This window comes from Phoxinus phoxinus, assembly GCF_949152265.1.
Source record: "Phoxinus phoxinus genome assembly, chromosome: 16".
Lineage (NCBI taxonomy): Eukaryota > Metazoa > Chordata > Actinopteri > Cypriniformes > Leuciscidae > Phoxinus > Phoxinus phoxinus.
In genome coordinates this window covers 16994561-17015478 of record NC_136891.1, presented here as the reverse complement: position 1 = coordinate 17015478, position 20918 = coordinate 16994561, and the positions used below count along the sequence as shown (strand labels likewise).

The 20918-nt window shown below is 40.2% G+C and overlaps 1 protein-coding gene across 1 annotated transcript; it reads left to right on the top strand.

Moving 5' to 3' along the window:
- Positions 1 to 202: 202 nt before the first annotated feature.
- On the top strand, positions 203 to 20306 carry LOC306983551 (organic cation transporter protein). The gene is made up of 11 exons (XM_079584057.1): positions 203 to 704; positions 2163 to 2266; positions 4223 to 4377; positions 5954 to 6122; positions 6293 to 6419; positions 13930 to 14036; positions 14462 to 14673; positions 15762 to 15870; positions 18251 to 18463; positions 20085 to 20160; positions 20243 to 20306. Exons 1-10 carry the CDS (start codon positions 348 to 350, stop codon positions 20155 to 20157), a joined length of 1626 nt encoding a protein of 541 aa, XP_079440183.1. The 5' UTR covers positions 203 to 347; the 3' UTR covers positions 20158 to 20160; positions 20243 to 20306.
- Positions 20307 to 20918: the final 612 nt, after the last annotated feature.

Below are 20918 nucleotides of genomic sequence, written 5' to 3'. Positions count from 1 at the left end.
CCTTATATTTCCCTCAAACAACTCCAACAGCCAGAACTCTGCTGCAGCGCTCTCCGCCTCTCTCTCTATCTCTCTCTCTCCCACTCTCTCTCTCTCTCTCTCTCTGCTACAGGTGTGAGGAGAACTACACCAGCCATTCACAGACGCCTGTCACTCCTGGCCAAAACCAGACCTCCATCACATAGCATTAATAATATCATAATACTGACCTGACATTATATAGAGCATTACACACATATTCACTTACACACCAACTTCTGTTGTGTCCTAAGACTCGTGGGCCCAGTCAGCTTCACTTGAATAGATACAGTGTGAGTTTCTATGAAGTGACATTCAGGACAGGCAGGATGAATTTTGACGAGATCCTGGACCGGATCGGAGGGTTTGGACGCTTCCAGAAGACGCTTTATGTTTGGATCTGTCTGCCACAGATCTTCTTGGCCTTCCACATGTTGGTGTCTGTCTTCACTGGGGCCGTGCCCCCTCACCTGTGCAGATCCGCCTGGCCAACGGGCAACAGTGGTGGCCCTGGGCCGGGCCTCAACTTCAGCATTGCTCCTGGGGAGTCCTGCACATCCTTTCAGGATGGCCCTCTGTCCCAGCTTAATCATAGTCTACCAATTACAGAGCACCCGTCTTCCTCAAACAGCTGTGCAGGATGGGAGTTCAGCAAGGAAGTCTTTCTCAGCACTATTGTCACAGAGGTAAGTAATCCTAACATTTTTAGTTGTATAACAGGGTGTGGTAGTTTTGTGATGTTACATGCACAACGGTTCTCGCATGAAGCTTTCTAAGTGTCAGGGTGTAGTCGGAGCCAGTCATGTATTGGGGTTTAGATGGTTTGGGTGCAGACTGCATTATGAGTTTCTGGCCTCCTGTAGTTAAGGCATCCACATCTGCTTCATTAAAGAGGTGTAGCTCACAGGACTGTAATATGGACCAATGGAACTGCGTTCCTTTCGGGACATGTGACAAGCTAGATGGGTTGCTCACAGCAGGACCTCTTGGCCAGGACCTCAGAACCTGCTTTGATTTACAAACACTGGATCTGGGCCCAACCTCACAACAGGAGCCGGCTATCTGATACTGCTCTCTGCTGTCCAGCTGCTGGACTGAGGTGGAGGAAAGGCCTGGGGAAGGGGCACAGAGGACACCTATCTTTCTGTAGTCCAGGTGTATATAGTGAGAAGAGAAAGCTTCTAAACCAAAGTAATTATAAGATCCTGCCAAAGACACTCTGCTCTGTGGTGAAGGGAGATGAGAGTTAATCCCCAAATGTGATTCTGAAATAATTATGTACACTCTGGGAAAAAAACAAAACAAGCACAGAATTGTTCCTCTAGGAGTGCAGTAGCTTGTCACTGTGGCAGTATCCTCACATGGACATCTTTGTACCTTACTTACCCCTAAATGGTTCATATAGTCCTTAAAGATAAATATTACTACTCAAAGGGACTGATTTACTAACAACTTGCACCAGCGCAAACCCTCTTTTGGCGTTAAAAATTAGTTTCCGTTTCAGACGCAAAATGTATGGGAGGAAATTATTTAAATGATTTATGGTGATTTACTAATGTTTGCGCTAGTCAATTTACTGGTATTTGTGACATTATTTACCAACCAAAAAAGCATGTCTTAAACCAGACGCTAATTTAAGCTTCTCTTGGTAGATTGTGTTGGGCATTATGGAAATGATCCGGCTGTTTCTGTGTTCTTTAATTTGCACTTTGTCAGTAGATCATTCGTAAAACTTTCCACTCTCATCTGCGCTTTTTTGGAATTGTCCTCTTAAGCTAATTTGCCCTGTTTAGTAAATCAGGCCCTAAATATACTAATATGGACCTTTTAGGGGTAGATAATGTACAAAGTTATGCGTCAAAGACAAGCTGTTGTACCCCTAATGGTCAGTTTCCAGAAATAGCTGATTTATATGGTAATAAGCTTGTCATTAGTTAATCTAGATGGACAATTAGTGAGTTACTGTACCAAATAGTGGACTGGGTTTTGAGCTGGGTTTTGAGCAAGACCATCTTGGCCAAGCTTGTTAGGACTGATACTTAATTCCTTGGACCAACAACAACCAGCCACTATATTTTGTATGACCTGGTTATGAAGTATAACACTCTTTAATTTAATTTTTTCCTTGTCACCTTATATTACAGTGGGATCTTGTGTGTGAAAATGCCACTTTGAACAACATTGGTTCTTCTATCTATATGTTTGGGCTGCTGGTTGGAGCGGTGCTGTTTGGTGCCCTTGCTGATAAGTAAGTAGTTACCTCAAGGTAACATTAAATGTGTAAAAACTTTTGCGTGTCCTGACAAGAGCTTAAATACCAGGAAGTTTGGGATATTTTACACAAACTGGTCTCTGGAAAACACAGCACACACGTTTAGCTAAACAGCAAATCAGCAAGCTGACAAATGTGACTGTTTGTGAGAAACACAGTTCATGCTCGGTCACACTTTGAGACGTCTGGGAGGGCTTCTGTCCTGTATGTGGAGTTCTATTTAAGTGGTCTTGTTTTTATTTACTGATATTTATAGGGAGACGTGGTTGTTTAACTTGAAATGCCTTCTTGTGCTGTAGCTAAATCAGAAGGTTTCTGAGGTATTGGAAACGCAGTGGTTTTAGAGAGCGGCTCTAATAAGCAGCACATGTTCACATTTCAGAGTTGAAGAGACAATAGCAGCACTGTGGTGTGAAAACATTAACTGCTGAATGAACTGAAGGGAGAATATAGAATGGAATTCTCTAAAGTAGAGTAAAGATGACAGACGTTGATAGATGAGACTGTGAACCCTCTACTGTATGACAGTGGTTGCTCCAAGACCCAGATTTTACATCGAACCCAAATTAGTACCAAAATAGGTTATTGCTCAAAATTAAACTTTGATGATTTCATGCACTTGGCAGCCAGTAATTCACCACATAAACATTATTGTGGTCAGCACAAATCATGCTTATCTTCAATGCAAGTGAAGTGCACATGTAATTAATGTAGTCAGGGTCATATTATTGTAAGCCAAAATTTTACAAGTACTCCTCGTTACAGACTGTAGAACGATGACATAAGGATCAAATCCACTGCATAGTGTGTTTTCATGACGGATTTTATGTTTTAATGCGCAGTTGAAAAATATGTCATCCTTTACGTCTGCAGTCTGTAGCAAGGACCCTCTCAAATATTAGGTTTTTTATTGATTGGATGCATGGCCTTTGAAATCAAAGATGATTTGTTTTTAAATGATTCTGTATACATTTCATGGCAGGCTATTTTATTCAAAGCAACTTACATTGTATCCTGGGTGTGTTCATTTGATCAGTCCAAGCATTACCTGGTAATCAAACTCATGTTGTCATGTTACTAGGACCATTGTCTACTGTTTGAGCTACAGGAATGCGTGAAATATTATACGCAGCCATTTTAGAACAGACTAGTCCACTCCATCCTTGTGAAAATAAAATACTTCACTGTGAACTGAATGTAATGTTTTCGGGTCCTTAATTGCATATATTTAAATCATGTATTTAAATATATTTGTATTTGCACATACAGTAGGTAAAAGCTGCAATTTAGTACATTTAAAATATATTAACCTTAATTGTATTATCAAATAACACACTACAGTTTATTTAAAGCATGACAAAAGATTATCAAAAAATAAAGATTTAGTCATTATGTAATTAAAGTGTACTCTAAGTACACTTAAATTGTTACGATTGAGCCACTGAAGGCAAGATGGTTGAGAACCCAAATGCAACTTTACTTCAAAACATAAAACAAAGGCCTGAAACTCAAAACAAGAGCAGCAGCATCAACATGAAAAATTCAAGACTAGGCAAAGACACAGGGCAAACATGAGGGCTTAAATACACAATACTAACGATTAGACAAGGGACACCTGTGAACAATTAAACAATGAACCAATAACAACTTGAACACATCAGACAAGGGAACACATCACATGACTAGAACAAGGGATCACATGACATACATGAAACAGGAACAAGGAACAAAACCCAAAATGTGACATAAGTGGCCTTTTATTTCCTAAATATTATATTCTCTGCGATAGGCTTTACTTTTTAGATCTGAAGTGCACTACAAGTGTTCTGTAAAATTAAGCACACTTCTTTTTCACAAAGGTAGACACATCAGGACGTATTTTCTATGAATGACTATATGAGCTTAATTAACTATGCTTCTGTGCTGTTTCAGGTATGGCCGCAGAATTATCATACTGACTGGTTTAGCAGTACAGGCCATCTTTGGAGTGGGGGTCGCTTTCGCCCCAAATTTCTACATTTATGTCTTGCTTCGCTTCGTGGTGGGCATGACTGTGTCTGCAGTGATTATGAATGCATTTGTGTTGGGTAAGCAAGAGATCCACTAAAGACTCCAAAATCTTGTTCTACTTTGTGAAGCTTTCTGGAAATAGAGAAAATGGACTGTTAAAAATAATTTCTAGCAATTCTTATAATTTTAGTAGTGAGAGGATATTCTTGATAAAAACAACATATTGTAACACTTTAGAATACTGTTCCATTTTTTTAATGAATAACTACACAGGAACAATGCTCTAGTAATGACTGAAGTCACTGTAAGCTTTGGAGATTTGTGGAAGGTTCTAGATAGTAATGACTCAAATATTATTACTTCTTCCTACTAGTTATTTGGAACAGTGAGGATCATGGTAGCCCACTAGCAATGCAACCAAATCTGTCCGAAGGAATCCCTATCCTGTTTCTTGTTAGTTAATAGTAGTTACTAGAATGTTAGTAATGCGTTACTCATTTGTTCCGGTGTAGTTATTTATTAATGACAGAACAGTATTCTAAAGTGTTACCCAATATATATCCTTTCAAAATGCTGTGGTCCAGACTTGATCAGAATCTGAGATAATGTTTAGTCTTAGATCAGGGCCAGTCAGTGTCTAATGATTTGGAAATGGCGGGGTTCTGATCGTTGGTTAAATATAGATAAAAAAGCTACCACTCAATTGACCCTTCGCTAAGCCCCGCCCTTCTTAGTTACTGTTGCTACGCCTGACAAGCTTTCGCGCCTGGCACGTCTATTACAGTATGTATGCACCGGTGTCAGACATTCCCAAGGAGATAATTAGTAATTTTTGGCGAACAGGTGAAATATCTGAGAGAGCAAGACAAAAGGGACTGCAGTATGCATTCGAGGGATATATCCACGACATAATAAAGCCTAGGGCCTATTGGTCCCACTCCCAGCACAAGCAGCAGCCGCCTCATACACTGACCATTCAAATGGGAAACACTATGGGAACAGCTATGTTCATGCACAGCAGGGTAAGTGAAATGTTAAAATAATCTAATAATTATAAATCAAACAGCTTATCCATAAATCTTAGGGAATAACACTAACACCGGGAGAGCCGCGATCGGATTGGGGTAAAGTTACTCAGGGGGAGTTAGGCCATCAATTAACAAAATGCTGAAATATATTTTAAAGTATGTCAGTGAGCCTCCGTCTTGCCTTTAATCGTCTTATTTTACGTTCAAATATATGCATTATGAACAAAGAACCGTCATTATTTCCAAGCAATAGGTGTTTTTGTTAATCCTGTCGTCATTTAGTTGTGAATGGGGTCTCCCACACTGCTTGATCCATGCCCAGCATTTCTCCCCTTGGCTTTTAGGTTTCGGGAAGGAAAAAAATTCCACCCCACCGTAGAAACTTTTAGGATACCGGGTATCAGATTTGCACAATCCATACGCACAATGCTTCGGCATGTTTCCCTCGCACGGAAGCTTGCCAGACCTCCCGCGCCTAATTACGGTTGCTAAATCACGATTGGCCAGTGGCGGTTTTTGGGCGTGGCTTAGCGAAGGGTCAATTGTTTCTGGGACTGGCACTTTCTGATTTAATGTGAGTGGAGATTATCGTATAATGTCTGCATTTTGTCTTTTAATTTTACAGGTACTGAGTGGACGGGCCCCAAAAAGCGCATGCTGGCAGGTGTCATCACCGATTATTTCTTTGGTTTTGGCTACATCCTCCTTGCAGGGGTGGCCTACCTCATCCGAGACTGGCGTAAACTGCAGTTGGCCATATCTGTCCCTGGCTTCCTCTTCGTGTTCTACATCTGGTGAGTTGCGGAGGAGAGAGCGGACGAGGACAATTTGGGATGTTTATAAATGCATCTTATGTAAAGACATGAGACTTAAGTGTCCACAATTGTCCAGGTACTTTTAAGACCACTGGAGTATATGTTCCTGCATGTGTTCCTGTTATGCATTTTTTTTTGTGTATTCTCAGGGTGCTTCCTAAGTCTGCCCGTTGGTTAATGGCCAATAAGAAGCATGAAGAGGCATTGGATCTAATTCGCAAGGCGGCACTTATTAATGGCAAACCTCTGGTGGACAACGACTTTGAACTCTGTCAGGTGTGGCTTACTCTTAGTCTTACTAGTCCGATTTTTGACTATACTGACATGACTATTTTACAGAGCCCCTAAAGGGACGTGGTGGTGGAAAAATATGGGAAAACATATTTTTTTCAAATCTTTTGGGTTCCCTTGCAAAAACTGCTGTGAGCTCACCTCGGACAGAAACTTCCTGTTTAATGTCCCGCTGGCAATGAAAAAAAGATGAGGAAAAGTTAAGGTGGGCCAGTGGGTTGGTTTGGGGGTTTAGCTTATTTATTGAAACATAACAGTTTCAATAAATAAGCTAAAGTATACCTAAAAAAGTATTGTATTTACTTGGAAATGTGGTACCCAACAGTATGTAGATATGTAAGACCATAATAAATAAAAACTTGATAATTTACAGCTGTGTATCCTACAAATATTTTCCTCGGAACAAATAAATGAATTATACAAGCTCTGTTGGTAAGAAATAATAATGATTTTATTTAGAATTGTTATGCTTAAATGAAAATATTATGACAGTGAAACTTGATAACCACAGGCTATTTCACTCCCACTGTATTAAAAACACCTAAACACAGGTTAAAAACTATATGCACCGTCACAATGAAACTGACATCATTTCATAACAAAAATGTATTACAGTATATATTCTTCTACCCATCTAATAAATCTAATTCAATATAAATGACATATTCAATATAAATATTCCACATTTCTGCCCAAACCATGGTAAATTACTACATTACATTCATGGTAAATTTACATTACATTTATTCATTTAGCAGACGCTTTTATCCAAAGCGACTTACAAATGAGAAACAATAGAAGCAATTAAACAAGCAGTAGGACAACAGTGTGTAAGTGCTATGACCCTTCACAGTACAATCCAATGCAATTTTTTTTCTTTTTTTTCTTCTTTTTTTAAGTTAGAATAGAGAGGAAAGTGTTAGTATTACTGGATCAAGTGCTGCCGAAAAAGATACGTCTTCAGCAGTTTCTTAAAAATGGCTATGGACTCAGCAGCTCTGGCTGAGTTAGGCAGATCATTCCACCAGCAGGGAACGGTCATGGTAAAGGTCCGAGAGAGAGATTTTGTGCCTCTTTGAGATGGCACCACAAGACGCCGCTTGCTTGCAAGAGCGCAAGTTTCTGGATGGCACATAAGTCTGAAGTAATGAGTTCAGGTACAAGGGACCAGTGCCAGTGGTTGTTCTGTAGGCAAACATCAGTGACTTGAATTTGATGCGAGCGGCAACCGGCAACCAGTGCAATTTTGTGAGGAGAGGAGTGACGTGTGCTCTCTTCGGCTCATTGAAGACCAGTCTAGCTGCAGCATTCTGGATCAGTTGCAGAGGTTTGACAGTGCAAGCTGGGAGACCAGCCAGGAGAGCATTACAATAGTCCAGTCTGAATAGAACAAGCGCCTGAACAAGGAGTTGTGTAGCATGCTCTGATAGGAAGGGCCTGATCCTTCTGATGTTGTACAAGGCAAATCTGCATGACCGGGCAGTGCTAGCAATGTGGTCTGTGAAATTCAATTGGTCATCAATTACAACTCCAAGGTTCCTGGCTGATCTTGATGGACTAATGGATGACGAGCCTAGCTGAATGGTGAAGTTGTGATTAAGTGCTGGGTTAGCTGGGATTACAAGTAGCTCTGTCTTCGCAAGGTTTAGTTGAAGGTGGTGGTCCTTCATCCAGCCAGAAATGTCTGTCAGGCAGGCTGAGATGCGAGCGCCTACCGTCGGATCATCAGGCTGGAATGAGAGGTAGAGTTGTGTGTCATCAGCGTAGCAGTGGTAGGAAAAGCCATGTTTCTGAATCACAGATCCTAGTGATGTCATGTAGATTGAGAAGAGAAGTGGTCCAAGCACTGAGCCCTGAGGCACACCAGTGGCTAGATGTTGGGTCTTAGACACCTCACCCCTCCACGACACCCTAAAGGACCTACCCGAGAGATACGACTTGAACTACTGGAGTGCAGTTCGCGAGATCCCTTTCATCTTTAGGATTGACAGGAGAATCTGGTGGTTAACTGTGTCAAAGGCAGCAGACAGATCCAGCAGGATGAGAACTGAGGACTTGGAAGCTGCTCTTGCCAACCTCAGAGCTTCAATTACTGAGAGCAGAGCAGTCTCAGTTGAGTGTCCGCTTTTGAAGTCAGACTGATAGTTGTCCAAGAGGTTGTTCTGCGTAAGAAAGAAGGAGATCTGGTTGAAAACAACTCGTTCAAGTGTTTTTGCGACGAATGGAGGAAGGGATACCGGCCTGTAATTCTCTAGATGTGCTGGATTTAGAGTGGGTTTCTTAAGCAGTGGGGTTACCCGAGCCTGCTGGAATGCTGTGGGAAATGTACCAGTGTGAAGAGATGTGTTTATGATGTGTGTGAGTGTGGGTATAACAGAGGAAGAAATAGCTTAAAGTAGGTTAGTGGGAATAGGATCAAGCGGACAGGTAGTAGGGCGATTGGAAAGGAGGAGTTTGGAGACTTCTGTCTCTGAAAGCAAGGAGAAGGAGGGTAGAATGTGTGTGTTAGCTGGTAAAATGTGTGTGTTAGTTTGTGGATTGTTAAATTGGCCGCTGATGGTGGTAGTTTTGTTTATGAAGAATGTGGCAAAATCATTAACTGTTTGGGTTGATGAAGGAGGAGGAGGAAGAGGGTTAAGAAGGGAGGAGAAGGTTTTGAAAAGCATGCGAGAGTCAGAAGAATTGTTAATTTTGTTGTGATAGTAAGTAATTTGAGCAGTAGATATGTTAGCAGAGAAGGAAGAGAGGAGGAATTGATAAAGACCAAGGTCAGAATGATCTTTGGATTTGCGCCACTTCCTCTCTGCACCCCTGAGTTTAGCACGATGTTCACAGAGAACATCAGATAACCAGGGGGCAGAGGGAGTGGCGTGGGCTGGCCTGGAGGAAAGGGGGCAGAAGTTGTCCAAGCAGGATGTTAAAGTGGAGAAAAGAGTATCAGTGGCATTGTTAGTATCTAGTACTGAGAGCTGGTCTGGTGGAGGAAGTGTGGATGAGATCAAAGAGGATAGACGAGCGGGTGAGAGTGAGCGTAGGTTCCGCCAAAAGGTGACCTGTGGAGGAGTGCGTGTTGTGTTCTGGGGCAGGTTGAGGTTGAGAGTGAGGAGGAAGTGATCTGAGGTGTGCAGTGGAGTGACTAGAGTATGGTCAGTGGAGCAGTAGCGTGTGTAAATAAGGTCCAATTTGTTACCTGATTTGTGAGTAGCCGCAGTCGATACTCGTTTGAGGTCGAATGAGGCAAGCAGAGTGTGGAAATCAGCAGCTGAGGTTTTTCAAGGTGGATGTTGAAGTCTCCAAGAACTATGAGAGGAGTACCATCCTCGGGGAAGAATGAGAGTAGTACATCGAGCTCTTCTAAGAAACTGCCAAGCTGACCTGGGGGACGATATATAACTACACAATGGATTTTAATAGGACTGGTGATGGTAATAGAATGTGATTCAAATGAGCTGTTGTTACACAGAGGTGGTAAATTATTAAATTTCCAATCATTTGAGATGAGCAGACCAGTACCTCCACCCCTTCCAGTCAGACGAGGGGTGTGTGAGAAAGTGAAGTTAGAGGAGAGCGCAGCCGGTGTGGCTGTGTCCTCTGGTCAGATCCAGGTCTCCGTCAGGGCCAAAAGGCTGAGACCTGAATGACTAGATATAGATGTAATGAAATCTGCTTTGTTTACCGCAGACTGGCAATTCCAGAGACCAATAGGAAAAGAAAAAATAGTACTAGAAGACATCGGAAGGGTACGCAGGTTGTTAGGATTGTACCGCCTCCGACGTGTGACATTGGATTTACGCATGTTAGTAATAGGGATTATAAAACACATGGTGTAAGAGAGCTCACAAACAGAAAGATCAGTTGAAAGTTGAGTAGAAGAGAGAGGAAAACAACAAGAAGATAAAACAAATAACGAGAAAGTAATACTCAAGTGCCTTGCCGGTGTCCTTGCTCGGTGGAGTCGCACAGGTAGAGTCGTTGGTCTTTACACTCTTTGGTCTTCACACGATGAGGGCTTCACACATGAGCTGCCGCGGTGCACTAACCTATTTATACACGCCTATAAATGTTGTATTTTATAGTATAAAATGTAAATTTATACACGCCTGGTAAATGTTTGTAAGGGTGGTGATTAGTCTTCTAATTTCGTTCATGGCACAATCTTTCTCGTGCTTTCCTCATCAGTCTTGTTGGGAATGTTGAGGCTGTTTCATCCGATTAAATAGTAGTTAAATCATCGAGTGATTTGTGGTTTGTAACAGAGAGGTGTCTGTCGGTTTGAAAAGCTTCCCACTGGTTTTCGCAATGCTGTTTAATAATAATGCTGTTTAATAACTCCGTGCTGGGCCGTGCTGAAACAACTAGTGAAACAACTGAAACCAGCGCTATTTGTTGTTACTGTAGGCTAATGACCGAGAAACCTCTTTAGATGATTCAGTGACAGAGCTCCGAACGAATCCGAATAGTTTGAGACCGTTATGCAAGCACGCTTAGAAAGAATCGAACCAAAATAATGTTTCATTTACGAATGATTGGTATCGCTGGTTCAGTCAACTGAAATACGTGACACACATAATAACTGCTGAAATATTCGCACGTAAAACGTTTCTAAGGGTCAATCGGAGCGCTTATCAAGCTAAATTAGCCGCACCGCCAGGAAAAGAGGAGGAGGGAGGTTGGTGCCGTCGGGCGGAGATGATTGGTGGGCCGCCAGTTGAATAGCCCTGCTTTAGGTGCTCCGTACTATGCAAAGTGAACAAACCAAAGTTTGTATCAAAACTTGTTTTCAAAGATGATTTAAAGCATCACTTCACTCCTCCTCGGCTTCAGGCACTGCCGTTATGTGGCCATTGGCACAGACCGTTGGCACAACACAACATGGGGTTAGGGTTAGCTTGGAAATCGAGCTGAAAAAAGTCTTAAAGGAATCATATTTTTTCATCATTCATTTACTTATGTCACTTCTAATCCCATGGAGCAAAAAATAAAAATGAAATACAATAAATGAGAACCTCTAGCTTCAAAAAACAGCACAAAAGCATCCTATAGCCAGGGTTTTCAAACCCTTCTAAGACCTTGCACAGCATTGCTCATTTTCCATCTACCTTATTTAACAAAACTGACTTAATTCATGAGCTGATTAGTTGGGTACTCCATGACCTAAACTGGGTATGTCCAAGGGAAACACCCCAAATGTTCTGATCTTTTCTTCCATTCTGTGACAGACATACTTCCATGTGATAACGTGTGAATCATATTATTAAAAAAGTTGTTGATTGGATGGAGGGAGATCTGAATGTAAGCTTGCAGTCGATAGTAAGAAAGGGGCAGGGTTTAAACAGAGTGATTTGAGAAGTCCGGAAGTTAGGGCAGAGATGACAAATGCCTAACCCACCACCAACCTAACCTTTGACACCACTTTGCTAATTACTTTGCTAATTTTTGAAGTGAACTTTTGCCTGTATGACGATTAGATTTACTGTTTTCGACTACCACTGTACATTTGTAATGCATAGATTAAAATATTGGGGGGGGGGTTATCTCAACCCCAACCCCACAAATTACGCCCTGGCTGTATATCAGATCCCCTTTTTTCTTTGTTCATCTGACTGTTATCACTCAGTACAGTAGCCAAACAAAATCTGAAGTTAAAAAATGTAAGGGTCAAGATCCCAACTAAAACAAATACTGATTGAATACTGATGAATATTACAGTTATCAGGTGTCTTCAATAATCCTCAATCATCCCTAAATTATTAACTTAATTATCTCATTAACTTTAACACTGCTTCAGTGTTACTTATAACACTCTGGGCCCTATTTTGACGATCTGAAACGCAAGTGTCAAAGTGCAAAGCGCAAGTAACTTTGTGGGCGGATCCCGGCGCTGTTGCTATTTTCCCAGCGCGATAAATGACTCTTGCGCCCGACGCAAATCTAAAAGGGGTTGGTCTGAAGTAGCTTCATTATTCATAGGTGTGGTTTGGGCGTAACGTGAAATAAACCAATAAGAGCGTCCTCTCACATTCCCTTTAAGAGCCGGCGCGCTTGTTTCGTGGCGGATCGCTATTAACGGCGGATTTGCCGGCGCACGCCAGGAGCGATCACAGCCGAGGAAACCGACGTTCTCGTCAGGGCTGTAAAACACAGAGAAGTGACATTGGGGATGATGGGAGAAACCCACCCAAATTAGCTTCGGTTAAACAGGCGTATAATTTGGGTAGTAAATGTGTAGCCTAATCTAGATTTTTTTTTTTTTTTTTTATCTAGGCTAGATAGATCTTTTTCACATCTTCACGGACACAACAATGATTTCCCTCGTGTGTTAATATTTTTCCTTGTAATAATGTATGATTTGCAAAAATGAAAACTGCTGCATCTTTTTATATTAGAGAATCAAAGTAGATGCGCGTTACTATTATGGCCAAGCACGCGCCCTTAAAATACCATCACTAACGCGCAACGCGCCACTGTCTTTAGACTGTTTTTTTCCTGGTCAATGGCGCAATTGCTTTCTAAAACTGGAAAATAGCACCATGGAAGTTTTGCGCCGGAACACGCCTTCTCTTTGCGCTGAACCGCCCCCGCGAGCGCAAGTTCATTTCCTAATTTACCGACGTGCGTCTGTGGAGGGAAAAGTCCGCTGTGCGCGGGTGCAAAATAGGAATGATACATGCGTCGGTGTTCAAAGTCAATTGCGCTGGGTGCAAGATAGGGCCCTCTATGAGTGTGGATTATATAAACACTGAGCTGTGTTAATTTAACACTGTGGATTTTGCAGTGAACTGTTTATATGATATTTTCATATTGCATTTGTGTTTTGTGACACAAAGTCCACATTCATTGTAATTGAATGGAAGAGTGGTGTTTTTTGTTCTGGGGGAGAATGGCATACAGGATTAGAACAACATGGCGGTGAGTAAATGATAGATGGATTTTCGGACCCCATATTAGATGTCTTTAACTACTATGTACAGTACTAACTTTTAAAGTGAACATTTTATACAATGCATTTATTGTCGACATATATGTTTTTACGTTGCACTTGTATTATTATAATTACATGCATGTAATTATACCTTTAATTAATGTCAGTAATTGCATCTATATTTACATTAACCCTTCCCTTACACCTTAACCCACCCTTAAACCTACCCATACCACTAAACCTGTCCCTAACCTTACCCATATCCCTTTTGCAATTATATATATATATATATATATATATATATATATATATATATATATATATATATGTACATAGAAGTACATATACACCTTACATAGAAGTACATAGACACCTTATATAAAGTGTGACCAAATTTTAATTTTTAGATGAACTTACCTATTATGGAGCTATGAAGTTGTATTTGCATCTGGCATGTAACAGAGTTGCAGTTCTCTTCATAATTTAATATTCAAAATAGTCTCCAACAACTTATTATGGAGTTATGTAGTTTAAGAATACCTTAAGTTAAAATGGGTTTGTTTTGTTTTGCAGAGCGCTAACAACTCAGAGAAAATTCAAGACCTGAGGAAGTACACTGTCATCGATCTGGTCCGAACTCCCCGAATGAGGAAACAGTCCCTCATTCTCTTCTACTTGTGGTAAAAATGCACAGATAACTGTAAACAACCCAACAATTAATTATTTAACATTTGGACTTTTAGGAACCATTGTTCCTATGTTCAAAGTTCAGGTCTAGAATTTTCAGTGTAAAAAATGTACAATACAAAGTAAGTATGAATTTGAAGCTAATTTGCAGCTATTGAGTAAAGGGGGTTTGGTAATGCTCTAATTCAGTCGTATATTCCAGCATTCCCTGCTGTGGCTCTCATTTCCCTAAATTGTGCCTGTTTCTCTCTTATGTTTCATAAAAATGATGATAATAATAATAATAAAACCTTCTGCTATAGTTCAGAAGTTATTTTTTCCCTAATTCATTTTAAAAGGGTGCTTCATAACAGGAATTACCTACATTCCTGCTTCCCAAGATGGTGGTATTTGATTATGCTGATTTTGTTTGTTACAGGTTTGTGAACGTCCTGGTGTACTATGGGTTGTCACTCAATATTTCAGACTTTGGTATGAATATCTACCTGACACAGATGATCTTTGGCTTGGTGGAGATGCCAGCACGTACCATTACTCTCTTCACCCTAAACCGCTCACGCAGGATATCCCAGTTAGCATTCTTGGCAGTAGGCGGCCTGGCCTGCCTTCTAACCATATTCGTTCCAGATGGTAGGTGAATAAAACCAAACCTAGAACCTATAATTTTGACTCTAAAGGACCCCTTTTTCACTGGTTGTTGTTATAGTTGATCAAATTTTGTGCCAGTTATATTTTGTATTAGTACTTCTGAAAACTTTAGTTGGTTACTGACATTGTGCCTTTGACATTAGTGTTTCCTGGTTTGAGATAGGTTTTAGGCGCCAATGCAGAGCCTTTTTTCAGTCCATAACTGGGATAGTTTTCTATAGTAGAAACAGTTACAGGTTGAACACCAGTTCTGGCACACTGTTGGTGGGAAATGAAATGGGAGCATGCTTATTGTTTCTCTATAGCCGGTTGAGATACTGTATCTGAAATTCACAACATTTCAAATTTAAGAACGTCCTTTTCTTAGTTTGTGGTTTCTTGCCGATGCTCTGGAAAATAAAGATACCAGATGTTGGCATGCACAGCAACAGTGTGGATAAGTTACCATTGGTTTTACTTGATACATAATAATTCCCTCCAATAAAGGCAACGTTTCTCGGGGGAACGCAAACTTTTTGTTTCACCCATTCCAATTTTTTTCCCACCACCATGTCCCTTTAGGGGCTTCGTAGTATTTGACTATTACTTGCACGTAAAGTGAAGAAACCAAAGTTTGTATCACAATTTGTTTTCAAAGAAGATTTAAACCATCACTTCACTCCTCCTCGGCTTCAGGCACTGCCGTTATTGGCACAGACAGTTGGCACAACACGCTTAGGTTTAGCTTGGAAATCGAGCTGGAAAAAAATCTTAAAAGAATAATAATTTGTCATCATTCATTTACTTATGTTAGACCAGTCACCATTAGATGTAATGATGTCATAGCTCCTCAGTGATCGTGCCATTGTTTCCTAATGTTGATGGATCAAAGCCTGGAGAATTGTGGGCCAAACCGGGATGCAAACTGTTTATATAATTTGAAGAAGAAACAATACCATAATAGAAATAAGGATTCAAAATAAAGATTAGTGTGGGTAACCTTCCCCTCCAGGTCAATCAGGTGTTGTGAATGAAGACCATCTCTTTCTTTCATAACAAACCTCACCCATCCTTAATTTCTGTTCTCATAGATCTGTCTATTGTTCGCACTGTACTTGCCATGGTGGGCAAGTTTGGCATCACAGCATCACTGTCCATAGTGTACATTTACTCAGCAGAGATCTTCCCAACAGTCATCAGGTGAGCAAGGGCAAGTGTTTCATAAAGTGTAATTTCTGTGATCTGAGCTGTTCCAAAAAACTAGTGAGTTGTATACTGCTCACACTCTTCTGAAAAAAACAAAAAACAGCCTAAGGCTGTTAGTTGTTTTCCTAGGCGAAGTTAGGTTTGTTTTGAAGGCATTGAGTTTTGGTCAATTTTCAGGTTAATAAGATAAACACCATCTTGGCCAAGATGAAACAAACCATCTAAGATCTGCAAACCCTCTGGCATGCACTTCGTAATAAAACTAACAGTGCTACCAAAAAGTTAAGCACAGGAGATTAGTTGTTGGTTGACATGTCGTTTCAAAGTTATTTATAGTTATAAGAATGTCTATAGTAGGCTATCAAAATAAAGTATAACCCAATTTTATAATTTATGTCCAAATATCAAAAGAAATACTAAATGTCATAACCCACTCTGTTTTTATATGGACAGACTGTCCATATGAAAGTACAACACAAGCCTGCTGTAGCAGTTGCCTGTATGAGCTTGCTGTGTGAAATACACCACATAACAAATTGTTCTTTTGAACTGGTTCTTTTTAGTGAACTGGCTGAACCAGTTCACCAAATCGGACCAAATAATCGTTTCAAAAGTTCTCGAGTCACCAGTACACAGAACTGAGGAAACAGTTCGGACTCCGAGAATAACCACTAAGCTGCTGATACGAGCATATGCGTGAACGAGTAGTTGACTTGAATGAGGGGTCAAATAAAAGGTTCCCTTCATCATCTCGTGTTCAAGATTTCCAGAAGGGCATCCGTATCTGACCTCTGACTTGACAGACAGGAGCAAGTACCAAAGTGCATAAAGCACCTGCACGCGCTACCTTTCCTCAGTTGTCATTTGCTTTTCACAACCTCTGGAATATTTTACACTCGGAACGTGGTTTTATGGACATAACTATTTTCTGCAGGAGGACACATCTTTTGGACTAGCCTCTGTCCGACATGTTTGTCCTATCAGCCAGTTTAGTTGAAGTTATTACTGCAAGCCGCCCACGCTTGCACTCTCTATCAGGCGGCCCAGCTCGCGCTTCTCTCTATTTTCCCGTTCTACGGCTGCCCGTCTGTCAGGTTACTCTTTTATTTAATCAATGGCTTTCTCTAAACTCACAGTGGCTACCCGAGTTACAACCAGTTGCGTGCCTGTCTGGGCGCGTGCGGCACCCTCGTTGCTGCTAGGGATTCCCATCCTTACTGTGTAGTGTGTATGGGCCTTAATCATACCGAAGAGGCTATTGATTTACCAGAGAACTGTAGCCATTGCCTGGTGCTCCTCAAGAAAGTACAGTGCCACAGGCTCAGTCATCCTGTCATCTGTGAAGCCTCAGACGGACATTCCCGCTACTTTACCCCGATTGGTCTTCATCGAGGCTTGTGAGTGACCGGCCGCTCACCTCAATATCGAATGGCCGGCCCTTCAAAGTGCTTCTGAACAACTTAGGACGCCTATGACAGGAAACTTCTGGGACCCCCTCCCGGCCCTAGAAAGCAGGTTTCCCTAGTCCTCCCTGCATGTGCTAAACACATGAAACTTTGCTGGGGAGACTCTTCTTAGCCTAAGCTCTTAGACCCTCTACCCCTCTTTAAGCCTGAGCTGCCTAGCCCAGCTTATTTAGGTCACTAGCATGTTATTTGTACCCTTACATGGCACCATAAAATTTCATAATGTTGTGTGTTGTCAGGTTTATTCGTGAATGCATGTTATCACATGCCGAACACGAGATGATGAGAGAGAACAATAGATTACTGCTGGTAACCCTGGTTCTCTGAAATGTCGAGTGGAAAGATCCACAAAGCTTGCCCTGCTTGCTGCACAAGAAGCGAATATGCTCTCTGAGGAAAGGTAACATGTGCAGGTGCTTTATGCACTTTTGTAAGGGATGTTCCCATACCTGGCATTGAGCATGCACTCCTGTCTGTCAAGCCCGAATTGGTGCAATTGGATGCTTCTGCAGAGGTCAGGTACGGATGCCCTTCCCCCATAGGTGGATCTCTCCACTCGATGTTTCAGACAACCGGTGTTACGAACAGTAATCTAATGTTTTTTTTTTTAATGGTTTCTCATGGTTTATGTAAAAAGGAGAGTTGATTAAGACTAGTTTATATGCTTTAGACATGTAACACATCCGCTTTTCACGTCATTATTGGGTACTGTAAAAATAGAATTGCGTGTATGTGACATCATTGTGTAATTATGTAAATGATTGAAATTAACTGTCCAAAAGTTTCTGGAAAGGAATCAGACTTTCATAATAAAAAACACAGTGACTCTCAGTTCATTAGTTGCCTCTACTGTGGTTTAGTTAGTAGTGCTTATCCTTAACTAGAAAACATGTCTTTCTTTTTTTTAGACAAAACGGCATAGGTATGGGTTCGATGTGTGCACGGGTAGGTGGAGTGATTGCACCCATCATCTACCTCTTGAGAAATATCAGCCATCACGCCCCCATGGTGGTATTCGGCCTGTGCCCGCTCATTGGTGCCGCCCTCACCATGTTTCTGCCTGAGACGGCCCATAATCCCCTGCCAGACACTATAGAGGATGTGGAGTGCCCCAGGGTCAGGTGAGACACTGCAGGGCCATGAGCTCCAATATATCAAATATGTTCATGTTTTCATTCATTAGATTGTAGTTCTTTGAGTATTTTCCAACATTCATTAGATTAAGCTCCGCACATGACATGCGGACACAATTATATATCGTGTTAGTAAGTTGTGTCGTTCTCCCGTTTTAGTAAGTCGTGTCCCCTATTTACTAATTTATTCCCTCATTTTAGTAAATCGTGGCCACGTTGTACTAATTCGTTCCCTCATTTTGATTTGACTAAAAGAAACGACAAATTGTCACAACGTGGCCATGATTTAGTAAAACGATTAACACATTTTTGTTTTGTGCGCATGATTTACTTAAAATGAGGGAACGGATTAGTAAAATGTGGTAATATAGATTAATATATAAGCTCTTTTGTTCACTATTTTGTACAGAAAAAAAGGGTAACACTTTAGAATACTGTATCTTACTTACTGCGTAACTAATAAGGAATTATTGAAGAACTAGTAGGTAATTCTTCATTAACTACTTCTTCACTACTGTTAACTACTAAGAAATTTGTGTAAACTAATCAGTATGTAATAGATTTGTATGATTGTGTTAAGTAACAGTTAATCAATCAAGAAAAAAATAATTCTGTCATACCTCCTGAAGAACTAATTATCTACTAATTAAGGTTCAAGAAAAATAACTTAAGTAACTAATGAACAGTCATACAAAACTAACTCAGATTATACAACGAGTGAGGGGAACTGAAAATATAGGTGGAATACACCAGTTCCATCTTTCACATTATCCCATGACAAGATTGTTTGTCACTTCCATTCACAAATCTTGTAGCCTCATGGGATAGTAAAGTATCCATCGTATGTATACTTCAAGAATACATTTTACCAACAATTTTATACTGTGAATTCAAACATGCTACTCTTTCACATACAGTTTTTAAAGTGTGTAATGTCACCTTTATTTATTTATTTATTTAAATAATGTGTCAGCATCATTGCATTAGGTGAGATTAAATGACTATTTGTGAGATGAGACATCAACAAAATTGTTTTATTGTTCACAATAACCATCATCCACCACACTGTTCTGTTATCAACAGAGTATAAAAATGTTTGCTGTCTTCTGCTCGTTATGGAGAAGAGAAATCATCCTGATAAGCCTTACAGAATTTTGTATAGATTGCAAATTCTGTATCTTTCACACCCCATATGTCCCCAACACTTGTTATAAAGGAGAGATTAATGAGACAATTGAAACTGGCCAGCTTACTGATTGCTAATAAAAAACATTAAATAATAATATTTGCTTTTATATATAAACAAAAAATAATAATTTTTCAAACACCTTTTGAAAAACTGTTGATTAGTTTATTGCTGTTTTGAGTAGTTTATTTTGACACGTGGTGGTTAGTTATTAACAGTAGGATCTCTTTTTCTCTGCCCGGATTGGGAGTTTTTTTTCCCCCTGGCTGGATAAAACAAACCACGGATCAAAACAACGAAGCTATTTAAGCGCCTCAAGAAAACCACAATATTTTATTTAGAACATATTTTATTCAGAGCAGATCACAGTTAAAGCTCATACACATGAAATGTGGTTGATCTTTGCCCTCATTTGCCTTCCAGCGCTACGGCTGAGAAGTCACAACATGCTTTGTATGAAGAGTGTCCAAAACAGAACCCCGACATCATCCTCTGAAAAGTGGGCCCAGATTTAACTCTCTCCAAACAACCATTTCAGAAGGAAAGACTTTTCATGTGTTGTTTTCAACTTTTCTTTCCAGGACTACTTGAACATAGTCAAGGCAAGTGTGTATGAAGGCAAGTGAAATACATTACGGAGCTTGGATTTTGGAAGCATTTTTTATCATAATATTACAATAATGTACATTGATGAGGGCATTTTTTATGTTTTTAGTAAAATGGATAAATCTGAAGTCCAGGGTCTAATTTAGCATTTTAAGACTCATTGTAAATAATAAAATAATAAAAGTGTTTGAGTTCAAAAGACTACCTGTAATCATTAGATTGTTTTTTTATAAGTTGCCTTTAACTGGAGCAAATTAGTTTTTCTATTACCCATAAGTAGTTTACTCATTTTCACTGCATAGAATTAGCTTTTAAAATGTTTTAAGTGACAAACACAGGAGCGTCTAAACATTTCAATGTTGTTATGTCATCCAAGATATTCATCAAGATATTATTTTCTTCATTCGAAAAGAAATTAAGGTTTTTGAGGAAAACATTCCAGGATTTTTCTCCATAGTGACTTCAACTGGTTGAAGGTCCAAATTGCAGTTTCAATGCAGCTTCAAAGGCTCTACACGATCCCAGCCGAGGAATAAGGGTCTTATCTAGCCAAATCATCAGTCATTTAAAAAAAACAAAAAACATTTATATACTTCTATAACCACAAATACTCGGCTAAAGACATGAACATCTTGGATGACATGGTTTTCC